This window comes from Musca autumnalis, unplaced genomic scaffold (assembly GCF_047663935.1).
Source record: "Musca autumnalis isolate F117 unplaced genomic scaffold, ASM4766393v1 scaffold_1, whole genome shotgun sequence".
NCBI lineage: Eukaryota > Metazoa > Arthropoda > Insecta > Diptera > Muscidae > Musca > Musca autumnalis.
In genome coordinates this window covers 297,189,117-297,202,004 of record NW_027411644.1, presented here as the reverse complement: position 1 = coordinate 297,202,004, position 12,888 = coordinate 297,189,117, and the positions used below count along the sequence as shown (strand labels likewise).

Here is a 12,888-nt window from a genome sequence, read left to right as displayed (position 1 = left end):
TTCGTTTTTCAATGCCAACTAAAAAATTATTATTATTAAAAGTAGCAAAATCGACTTTTTGCCTCAAAAACTGGGCAAATTACCTATAGTGGGTTGTACAGAATTAGACGTGGATTGAAAATCAAAAGAACAAAATCAAGTATTTTCCATTCATATTTTCAAAATATTCCTCAATTGGCCTTTGTTTAAATCCATTCTCGGTTCTTTGAAAATGAAATTTCCAAACTCAAATCGCTTTAAGCGCCCTCCACATTAAATCCTCTTTTGAAACCTACCTCCACAAACGGCCCTGCTTTTCTTCATTAGTTGTAAATCTGTTCAAACGTTTTTTGAAACAAAAAACCAAATCTTTTACATGGGTTATCTAATTGCCTGCCATACTGGAACTAATGTTTCTTCTACTCATCCCCTTGATTACAAGCGGTTTTAATCTCCTCTTCTACACAAATGTTGAAAAGAAAGAAGTGATTTAGTACCTGCTTACTGCACTCCGAAATACGAAAGATATTTTTAAATGACTTGTTGATGAGGGCGAACTGGAAACAAAATTATAAAAGAAAGAATTTCACTGCACTGCAAACCAAAATTTCAAAGGCAGAATTTCTGGTCGTCTATTGTTTCAATTTCTTTGTGTGGGTCAGGTGGCTGTCTGGCTACCTGTTATGTTAGCAGTTCATCTGTGTCCCATCAACAAATCATTGCGTTGGTCTTCAGAAATAAAAGAAGATTTTTAGTTACCCAAAAACATTGAGGCGAAGTAGAGGACATCTGGGTCCTCTTGAAGTTTTTGAAAATTATTTTAAAATATAAAAAATTATAATGATGAATTGTTGTGCCCAAACTAATGGTATTTTATTTTAATTATTTTGAATATACTTTTTAAATAATATTATTTTCTTTCTCTTTACAGTGACGGATGATGGCAAAAAGATCATTCCACCAACCAAACCAATGTCATGCGCAAAATCTTGGCTGCAAGAGAAAACGCGAAAAACATTTAAAAAGAAAATTCTGCACAAACGAATACCCATCTTAAGGTGGCTGCCCAAATATAATAGCGAGGATGCGGTTGGTGATTTAGTGGCTGGCATAACAGTTGGTTTAACTGTTATACCACAAGCCTTGGCCTACTCAGGCATAGCCGGTTTACCAGCAGCGGTAAGTTTTCGTTAACAATAACTATAAAAATGTAATTATAATGGGATGCAGTTTAGTGGCTAAAATGCATAGGACAATTATTTTCTTGCTTAAGTTATTTATGGCAAAAGAAATGCAATCAATTCAGTCATACTAGCCTCTTACCCTTTGACTTTAAGCAAAAAGACCATGCCTCTTCTGTGCCTTACTTCATCATTAATATATTTCTTCTTAAGCTCCTCTAATAATATCTTTTTTTCATCTTTTCCTTCCAGTACGGTCTCTATGGTTCCTTTTTGGGTTGTTTTGTCTACATCTTCTTGGGCAGCTGTAAAGATGTTCCCGTTGGCCCATCGGCCATTGTTGCCCTACTCACCTTTCAAGTTGCCCACGGCTCATGGCAAAAATCCGTACTCCTCTGCTTAATGTGTGGCATTGTCGAAATGCTAATGGGTCTATTTGGTCTTGGATTTCTAATAGATTTTGTCTCTGGTCCTGTCTCATCGGGATTTACATCGGCTGTATCGCTTATCATTTTAACGTCACAAGTTAAGAATATTTTGGGCATATCAGCAAAGGGTACAACATTTGTGGAAATATGGACAGAAATAATACATAACATTAAAGATATTCGAGCATCGGATACGATATTGGGCATAACTTGCATCGTCGTGTTGCTGATCATGAGGGTAAGTAGAACGAACAAAAATTAGTAAAAAAAAAACAACTTATTCAAACATACATATAAAGGTTATTATGCGATGGCAATTGACATATGGTTAGAAGCGTGTCGAGAAAATATGTGAAAACGGCGTTAAGTTCGGCCGTATCGAACTTTTTATACCCTCCACCATAAAATATTCTGAATTCAAATAGTTGCCACACATTTGCATTTGAAAAACGAAAAGGTTTAGGACAGAGAAGCCATTCGACAGTCGATACGTCTGAAGAGCTGCTTAACCAACAGCGAAACCAGGTAGCGTAATTTGGTGACTGTGTGGGAAAATTTCCGATCATCAAGCTTAACTCTAAACGAGAAAATTAATAAAAATAGTTTCCTTTACTGTATGTAATTTAAGGTGTAGAAATGTTTCGAACCTATGTAGGTCAGAAAAATATATCTAAAACTGTCTTCAATCGGCCGGTAACCTTATATGGGGGCTATATCAAAGTATGGACCTATATTCAAAATTTTTGCTGAAGAAGTTTTGTGATCCCTAAGAACCTCAAATGTCAAATTACGTCTAGCTCAGTCAACAAATGTTGCTAAAATCCTCAAAATACAGAAAATCCGGACCGCTGCCATCATATGGGAGCTATACCATAAGATGCACCTATGTTGAAAATTATTGGTGCAGAAAGTTCGTGAATGCAGAGAACCTCAAATGACAAATAACAGGTAGTTCGGTCAAAAAATATAGCTGAAATCCTCAACATACCTAAAATCCAGAGGTACCGTTATATGGGAGCTATGCCAAAACATGGACCTATGTTGAAAATTTTTGGTGGAGAAGTTTTGTGATCCCTGAGAATCTCAAATTACAGGTAGTTCGGTCAAAAATGTAGCTAAAATCTTCAAAATACCGAGATTCGGGAGGTACCATTGTATGGAGCCTATACCAAAACATGGACCTATGTTGACAATTTTTGGCGGAGAAGTTTTGTGATCCCTGAGAACCTCAAATTACAGGTAGTTCCGTCAAAAATTTAGCTAAAATCTTCCAAATACCGAGATTCGGTAGGTACCTTGGTATGGGGGCTATACCAAAACATGGACCTATGTTGACAATTTTTGGTGAAGAAGTTTTGTGACCCCTGAGAACCTCAAATGTCAAATTACAAGTAATTCCGTCAAAAAATTTAGCAAAAATCCTGAAAATACCGATATTCGGTAGGTGCCTTTGTATGGGGGCTATACCAAAACATGGACCTATGTTGAAAATTTTTGGTGGAGAAGTTTTGTGACCCTTGAAAATTTCAAATGTCAAATTACAGGTAATTCCGTAAAAAATGTAGCTAAAATCCTGAAAATACCGATATTCGGCAGGTACCTTTGTAATGGGGGCTATATCAAAATATGGACCTATGTTGACAATTTTTGGTGGAGAAGTTTTATGACCCCTGAGAACCCCAAATATCAAATTACTGGTAGTTCCGTCAATAAAATTTAGCTAAAATCCTAAAAACACCGATATTCGGTAGGTACCTTTGTTGGGGGCTATACCAAAAAATGGACCTATGTTGACATTATTTGGTGGAGAAGTTTTGTGACCCCTGAGAACCTCAAATGTCAAATTACAGGAAGTTCGATCAAAAATTGTAGCTAAAATCTTCAAAATACCGCGATACGGGAGGTACCTTTGTATTGGGGCTATACCAAAACATTGGCCTATATTGACAATTTTTGGTGTAGAAGTTTTGTGACCTCTGAGAACCTCAAATCTTAAATTACAGGTAGGTCCGCCAAAAATTGTAGCTAAAATCCTGAAAATACCGATATTCGGTAGTTACCTTTGTATGGGTGCTACACCAAAACATGGACCTATGTTGACAATATTTGGTGAAGAAGTTTTGTGACCCTTGACAACTTCAAATGTCAAATTACAGGTAATTCCGTAAAAAATGTAGCTAAAATCCTGAAATTACCGATATTCGGCAGGTAACTTTGTAATGGGGGCTATACCACAACATGGACCTATGTTGACAATTTTTGGTGGAGACGTTTTGTGATCCCTGAGATCCTCAAACTAAAGGTAATTCCGTCAAAAATGTAGCTAAAATCTTGAAAATACCGAGATTCGGGAGGTACCTTTGTATGGGGGCTATACCAAAACATGGACCTATGTTGACAATTTTTGGTGGAGAAGTTTTGTGACCCCTGAGAACCTCAAATGTCAAATTACAGGTAGTTACCTTAAGAAATGTAGCTAAAATCCTGAAAATACCGATATTCGGTAGGTACCTTTGTATAGGGGCTACACCAAAACATGGACCTATGTATGTTGACAATATTTGGTGAAGAAGTTTTGTGACTGCAGAGAACCTCAAATGTCAAATAAAAGGTAGTTCGGTCAAAAAATAGTAGCTAAAATCTACAATATACTTAGATTTAGGAGGTAACTTTGTATGGGGGATATACATCATGGACCTATTTTCACAATTTTTGGCGGAGAAGTTTTGTGACCCCTGAGAACCCCAAATGTCAAATTACAGGTAGTTTAGTAAACACATTTAGCTAAAACCCTCAAAATATCGAAAATCGGAAGGTGCCTTTGTATGGGGGATATACCAAACATGGATCTATGTTGACAATTTTTGGTGGAGAAGTTGATATTTTACTGCAGGGAACCTTAAATATCAAATAACAGCTAGTGCGGACAAAAAATGCAGCTACAATCCTCAATGTACCTAAAATCCGGAGGTACCCTCAGGCCATGACTGTACAAAACAATAACAGGAGTGGTGGACCTGAGTAAACTATGAACAGATCCCCTCAGATAGCATATTCGCGGGTGAAAAATTAAGTTTTGGATGCTGATCCCTTAAAACTGTAGACGTTTGTCACTTGGGTGTGGTCAAAAGCCCACTAATCCTACTAAAAACTTTAGTGCAAAGGAGGTTCATGAAGGTGTGGCCCTATATATTGGTACACTTCAGAGCCCACATCTCAGTATGTATTGGTTTGATTAGCACGCGCAGCTGTTCCAATCCTGGAAATGCATCATTTTTGCAATTAAATTATTATGACCTTCGTGGTAGGGTCGAGGAAATAGTGGACTTTATGCGTCGGAGGAATATCATAGTCGCCGATGTGCAGGAAATCAAAACCAATTGCAGCTTACTGCCATAGTTAGCCAGCTATAACCATCGTGTCAGCTGGTCTGATAAATGACGTCGTTTTTCTTACGTCAGACCATTTCCCTACAATCGTCTCCATCAGCAGACCGCTCGACTTCATCACCCCTAAACGCCGCACATTCATCAATTATGGGGAAAGCTTTTTAGCATAGCTTCAGAATGTTCACCAATCACCGCTTCAAAGAACTGTCCAACCCTTCTGATGTTTGGCTAGCAGAAATGGTGCTCCGGCACATCATCACTGCTGCAGTCGCTCGAAATATACCACCTGCTTGTAGAATGCCCTAAAACTGAGATAAAATTTTCCAGTAGAGGCAACGGTATTAGCAAATGAGCGTTGTTGTTGTAGCAGTATTTTATATGTTCCTCTTTCTGCCTAATCTGACTCTGAGTTTATCTACAGTTCTAGGAATGTGGCTGCTTCGATGGTATGTAACCACAGATATACTGAAGATGAGTTTGAAAAGATGCAGCGCGTCGCAAGGGCCTGTGCCGTATGCCGGGCATATGTTTTGCACGGTGTCATCGATTCTTTCCCTATATGAATTTACCATCCCGAGCTTAGTTGAGCCAAAATTACTCTGGTCTGTCGTGACTGACGTTCTTCAGATGCGATAGATGGGGGGGGGCCGCATTCACACGATAGTTGTTTTTGGCACCTGCGACTGCATCCGTGTGAATGCTGGTTGATCTAGGGGTTCTCTTTTGTAACGTTGGACCTTTCCTTTTAGATCATGAAAATTCCTCCTGACATACCTTGGTGGGTGAGCCCTATCCAGAATACGGGTATTAGGATGACTCTCACAGTAACACTTCAGGAAGTACTGCATCGGGAGCATGCCATTGTGTTGCCATACTTGAACAATCTTCGTTTCCTCATACTGATGGTTCACTGATGAAATGATGAGGCAACATGGAAGCAGTTCTCGGGGCTGCATTCTGAGAGGTTTGAATATTTTTTACGTCGTGTTGCAGTTATATTCGCGAACCACACTGGCGCCGCATAGCTTACCACAGATCGACCTATCGGGTTATATGTGCTCAACAAGGTGTCTTTATCTGCACCCCAAGTTCTGCCTGCTAACGACTTGAGGACCTTGTTCCTACATCTCAGCTTGTCGCAGATGGCTGTGGCATGTGCGGACGACATGAACATGCTGTCAAATGTGACCCCTAGAATCTTGAGGTAGTTTGTGGTCGGAATTCATGTACCATCGACCATGGCATTCAAATCACTGCTCACCCCTGCCGTCATGAGGTGAACAGAGTGACCGAAGATTTAGTGGCGAATATTTGCATACTTCACGCTCGGGTGAAGGTGATAAGATCGGTTAAATAGGAGTTCAGTCTTTCACAAATAACATGAGGCAAGGTACCTGATGTCAAGATCGTACAATCATCCGCATACGTAGCGATTTCAATGTCTTCTGGGGTACTGGTACGAAGATATTACCCCATCTTGGGGAACTCCATGTCTCACTCTACGGTGCGTGGACTGGGGTCCACACATATAATTGACTATATAACGTTTAAAGCTTGGCCGCAGGATTGTCTGCTCGATGATCAAAGACTTTTGATTAGTTAAGCGCCACCAATACTGTCCTATCGCATATCGCTTATTCTGTTTAAATCCTCGGCTAATATGTGTAGAAATGTCATGCAGCGCTGTAGTCGTGTTGTGCTGCTAACGGACCCATGCTAATGATCGGCAACTGGATAACTATTTCTGACGCTGGGAAGAAGTAAAGCCTCAGAAGTCTTTGCTACGGGTGACAAAAACGAAATTGGTATGTAAGATTCACCTTTGCTGGCTCCAAAGTTACAACTCCTCAGATGATTTAGCCACTTGTTCCGCTTATGTTCACCAAACAATCTGCTAACTTCCAGTGTCAGCTCCCTGACTCTGTGGTCACTGGGTTGACACAACGACGAAGCTTGATAAGTCAAGCGCCACCAATACTGCCCTATCGCACGGCTTATTCTGTTTAAGTCCTCGGCTAATATGTGTAGAGATGTCGTGCAGCGCTGTAGTCGTGTTGTGCTGCTAACGGACCCATGCTAATGATCGGCAACTGGATAGCTATTTCTGACGCTGGGAAGAAGTAAAGCCTCAGAAGTCTTTGCTACGGGTGACAAAAACAAAATTGGTATGTAAGATTCATCTTTGCTGGCTCCAATGTTACAACTCCTCAGATGATTTAGCAACTGGTTTCGCTTATGTTCACCAACCAATCTGCTCAATCCCACGGCAGCGGGTTCTTACATACCGGATTGACCCGAACCCATTTTGTTTCGGCTAGCGGCTGCCAACCCAGTATTAAACCTATGCTTCTACGTTGGTTTCATGCTGCTACAACAACAACCAATCTGCTAACTTCCAGTGTCAGCTCCCCGTCTCTGTGGTAACTGGGTTGGCACAACGACGAAGCTTATCACGCTCATTTGCTAACCCTGAGCAGGCGTTCCAGAATATGCTGTTCCCAACACAGAAAAACAATGCAAATACAAACATGTGTACACTGAGGTGGCATCCACTGGGCGGAACGCAGATGTAGTGTGGTTCCGTGTCATTCCGGTATCAAAGAACTCGCCGCCGTGGGATTAGATCTTGCTTGGTGGGCCTAAGTGCTCATAACGCATGTCGATGGAAGACAGAAATAAGTGGTCTGTTGCGTCTTCCATCCATTCTGGCTGTTGTGGAGTCAAATCTCCTATAAGAGTAAGGTTCCTGGGCTAGGGCGATATCGATATTTGATTTGGTGGGGCTTATCAGCAGCAGCTTTGGAATGATGTAGATTTATCTGTCTAATATTAACGGCCTATTGGTACTTCGAAGGGATTCGGAAACATATTCTTAATAGTCCAAGGTATATTTCCCCCCTCGGCTTTCTAGGCATTCGTTAGCAAACTGCAATTAGGTAAAAGGATTAGGTTTAGATTATTTTTGGTAATTATACACGTTCTCACCTTGTTCCCATTTGAGGCAAAAAAAACACAATGTAGGTCTTTCCGCTTAGCCCACTCATCATATTTTTATAGAGGCAAGGTTCCGAAATCGATATTTGAGGTGTAGAGGGTTCAGCAACAGTAGCTTTGCAATGACGCAGATTTGTCTGCACAAATGTAATTACGGCTCGAAGTAAATCATATCCTTTCAAGTTCAGAGTTTTAGCACCACCTCGACTTATTTAAAGTTTATGACAAGTTCGTTATTCTTCGGAAAGGAATTTAGAATTCGCCAATTCCCTACAACTAGACCAACTTTATGCTTTTTGACCAACTTCAGCAGTATCAGTATATTGTCCAGCTCCATAAAAGATGAAGGTTCCCGTACTAATTTTGTCATCTCAAAACTACTTCGTACAAATAACAAATTTTAAGGTTTGTACATCCTATTCCGAGCGGGATAGCTGCTATGGTGGTGCAAGTGTAAGCTCACCCGCCTTGCACACTGTATGCCCAGCAGGGGCAAAAATACCTCTCAGCGTAAGTTTGGCGACATTTCCAGCGTATTTCTCTACAAGTGATGTCGTAAAACACGCTCGGACTCGGCTACAACAAGTTGGTACCATATGTTTGAGCTCATATGAATCGTAGTCCACACATTGGTATGGGATAAGTCTCCCTTGACCCTTCGGGGATGCCTGTGGGAAAATATGCAGGTATTCTCAACGGAATTTTGCTGGAGCTCATTCATCCGATCTCAGAACATGACACTCTCTTAATATTTTTATCTATTATAGCAAATACTTCGCGAATTAATAATGTTATTATATCTTCTTCTTCTCCTTTCAGCTATTGCCATCCTGCAAAATTGGCCCCAAGGAACCGCATTTACGCAGCAAGACCCAAAACGTTATCAACAAAATAATTTGGATTGTCGGAACATCACGTAATGCTATTTTGGTTATATTGTGTTGTATTATGGGTGTCCTGCTGCATTCGTATCATGAAGGAACCCCGTTTAAGGTTATTGGCTATATACCACAAGGTTTACCCAGTTTCGCTTTGCCTCCTACCCACTTGAGTGTCAATGACACCCTGACAGGCAAGGAGGAAAGTTTTGTAGATATGATGCGCAGCATGGGTTCCGGCTTAATTGTGATACCGTTGATATCGCTGATGGAAAATATTGCCATATGCAAGGCTTTTGGTAAGTTTTGAAGATTTTGAATTTTCAAATTAAAATTTTGAAATAATTTCAATTTTTTTAATTGCAGCTAATGGCAAACCCGTTGATGCTTCACAAGAATTAATTGCCATTGGCGCTGCCAATATTGCCAATTCATTTGTGCAAGGTTTTCCCGGTACGGGGGCCTTAAGCCGTGGTGCTGTGAATAATGCCAGTGGTGTGCGGACTCCTCTTAGCAATATTTATTCTGGGGCCTTGGTTATTATATCCTTGATCTTTTTCACTCCCTACTTCTATTATATACCCAATGCCACTCTGGCGGCCATTATTATTGCAGCTGTGGTATTTATGGTGGAGGTTAGGGTTGTCAAACCCATGTGGAGAGCAAAAAGTAAGTGACAAAACAGTTTTCAATATTGGAAATAATTTCTAATTATTATTCTTTATCTCTTTAGAAAGCGATCTCCTGCCCGGCTTGGTTACCTTTATTGCCTGTCTGGTATTACCTCTGGAAATGGGTATTCTAATTGGTGTGGGCATAAATGTAATTTTCATTCTACACAGTGCTGCTCGTCCCAAGTTGTCGACGGAAATCTTAAACACCCCCGGTGGCACAGAATATCTGATGATTACCCCCGATCGTTGCCTCATCTTCCCCTCAGTGGATTATGTACGCAACTTGGTGAACAAACAATCGTTGCGCAACAATGTCCCAGTGGTGATAGATGCTTCCCACATATATGGTGCTGATTTTACTGCAGCCACCGTTATTGAATCTCTGCTGCGGGATTTCGCCTCAAGACAACAGCTGATATTTTTCTATAACTTAAAGCCAAGTATTTGTGCAATTTTTGAAAGTTTATCGCCCACCGAATTTGTGGTCTACTATCAGGAACAGCAATTGGATGAACTGCTCAAGGAACGAGACTACACTCAGGATAAACTACAGTCTGTGGTGGGAATTTAAGTGATAATAGGCTTAAGGCTTTAGTGTTAAACACTAGATTAAGGCACAGCGTATATAACATAAGGCACACACTTTCCAGAAAAGTGAAAATGAAAAATGCCCCAACTGGAGATAATCGTATTGTAAGGCCACGCTAATTCTAAAGCAACAGAGATATTTTCCACAGAAATATTCTTAAACCTGAAACTTGTGATGTATTCCAATCCAAAATTTCTATATTAGCAAATTTATCCCAGACAGGATGTTAATTTTAAGATGTATTGAATATTATAAGGATTTTATAGACCTACAGATGACCTACCAACAGCAACAACAACACAAGTTGTTGCAATGAATTTTTTTATAGTGATTAGTGACTCAGGTTACAACATAAAATATATGTATGTATGTTAAATTGTGTATGTATGTTACAATTGTCCGGTCCGTATACTGCACCGTTAGACAATTCTATCCAAGAAGCTATTTTAGTGATATATTTGAAAAAAGTGTTTTTTTCTGTTTTTGTTACTTTCAAAAAAAACTTAACAAGAATTTTCTGTTTGAATTTTTAACCTAAAAAAACATAGTATTAATTATGTGTAATATACCAACTTGTAATTATTAAAACCCTCCTAGTTAGTATTATTAGTTTGTATAAGAAGTAAAGCAGATACGCACAACTAAAACAAGACAATAAGTATCTCGTCGTGTTAATATTAGTTCTTAAACGAGCAAAGAAAAACAAAAATAAACGAAATAAAACAATAGAAGAATTTAAATATGGCATTGTTTTTTTATCAAGCTAATATGTATGTGAGGTTATGTCCAACGTCATTGTAAGGGTTGGGTGTCAAAGTTGTGCAATGATCGGCTCACCCGCCATGCATACTGAATGTCGGTGTTCAATTTTCAAGCCAAATAACATCATATTTTTCAGCAGAGGCAAAACCCACCTCAGCTTATTATAGGTGACATTTCGCTAATAATTTCAACCATACAGAACTTCTCTACTATGCATTGGCAAACTAAATTCCAGTTTGAATTCATTCACATTTTCAAAATTTCATTAAAATTAAGCAGAATTTGTTGTGGTGCACCAAATACCTCAAATCGGGCGAACATTTATATGAGAGCTATTACCAAATCTGAAGCGATTTTAAAATCATTTTGTAATCTTGTTATACATTTTACCTCTGTTCCTTTACGTGCAAGAATTTTCAAGTTTTACCACTTTTTACTCGAAAGGCGTTCCTTTACTTCAGACACCATACAATTCATATGGCAGCAGTTTACAACTTTTACTACTTTTGCCGGTTTTACCATTTTCAATAGTAAAGGAACAGACCATTTATTGAATTTAGACATAAAGGGTTTTTTTAAGCCCGATAGAACTTGAAATTGTAAAAAATAACACAAAAAAATAAATTGTAATCAAAATTTTTTTTTATTCGAAAGATCAATACGTGACATTAACATTTGAAAATGATTTCGGGCATATGGGCACCGCCGCTGTTCTTGACGAAGTTCATTCTGGACGTCCAATTTTTGGCCACTTTTTCGAGCACTGCTGGCCGTATGTCACGAATAACACGAACAATGCTGGCTTCCAAGGTATCCATTGTTGCTGGTTTATCAGCATAAACCAGTGACTTCACGTAGCCCCACAGGAAATAATCGAGAGGTGTCAAATCGCACGACCTTGGAGGCCAATTGACAGGTCCACTTCTCGAAATCAACTTATCGCCAAATTTTGATTTCAATAAGTCGATGGTTGCGTTCGCCGTATGACACGTAGCGCCATCCTGTTGAAACCACATCTCCTCCGGATCAATGTCATCCATATTTTCAAACAAAAAATCATTGATCATGGCGCGGTAACGATCTCCATTGACCGTAACGCGAGCTCCGGCCTCATTTTTGAAGAAATAAGGTCCGATGATGCCACCAGCGTGAAAACCGCACCATACGGTGCATTTTTCTGGATGTAATGGAGTCTGTAGGGTCTCTTGTGGATTGGTCTCACTCCATATGCGGCAATTTTGCGATAAAACAACGGGTCATTTGCCAACTGCTCTAGAGCCCAATCGGCCCAATTTTCAAAGTAAATTTGGATAATTTCGTAGCGTTGTTCAAGCGTGAGTCTATTCATGATGATTTGTCAGAGTATACTGAAACAAATAAAAAAAAAAAGTTTCATCAAAATTTAATTTTTTGTGTTACTTTTTACAATTTAAAGTTCTATCTAGCTTAAAAAAACACCCTTTACATAGCGTGTTTGGAGTAGAGGTGGGCGCGTGTCGTGCCGTGTGTAGTGCGTGTTCGTGCCTTCCCGAAAATCGCCGTGTTTGTGCGTGTCGTGCCGTAATACATTTTTGGCCGTGCGTGATCGTGTTTTTTTGTTCGACACGATTTTGCACGACACGACTAAACACGACCTGCACTATGTGTCACGATCGTGCTAAATTTTTAGGCTCCCTTTAGAAGTCGTGCAATAGACCATACTAAACAAGAAAATCGAACAAGAATATAAAACCGACCAAAAAGTTCACCAACTGTAGTTTTCCCAAATTTATTTGCTTTGTTTTTGTATTTCTTGCTTGTTTTGTAAAGTAGAGGAAAGAGAGTATTTTCATAGCTAAACAGGGACAAGTGGAAAAAGAAATCACATGGTTTTGCTTTTACTTTATTGAAGTAAGAACACATTGTGCAAAAAAAAAAACTGTTATATCTACTCCCTTTTTATACCCTCAGCATTTATGCTAACGAGGGTATATAACTTTCATACGGGCAAAATGTGCCTCATCGAAATAATGGT

At 39.5% G+C, this 12,888-nt stretch overlaps 1 protein-coding gene across 11 annotated transcripts in view; it reads left to right on the top strand.

Annotated features, from left to right (window-relative positions):
• Positions 1-10,852, top strand: part of Esp (Epidermal stripes and patches) — a 198,144-nt gene extending 187,292 nt beyond the window's left edge. For all 11 annotated transcript variants that reach the window (XM_073961867.1, XM_073961872.1, XM_073961870.1 and 8 more), the window contains 5 exons: positions 911-1,158; positions 1,413-1,826; positions 8,791-9,148; positions 9,216-9,518; positions 9,583-10,852. In XM_073961867.1, coding sequence (XP_073817968.1) covers positions 911-1,158; positions 1,413-1,826; positions 8,791-9,148; positions 9,216-9,518; positions 9,583-10,094 — 1,835 coding nt within the window. In that variant the 3' untranslated portion in view covers positions 10,095-10,852. The remainder of the gene's footprint in view (positions 1-910; positions 1,159-1,412; positions 1,827-8,790; positions 9,149-9,215; positions 9,519-9,582) is intronic.
• Positions 10,853-12,888: the final 2,036 nt, after the last annotated feature.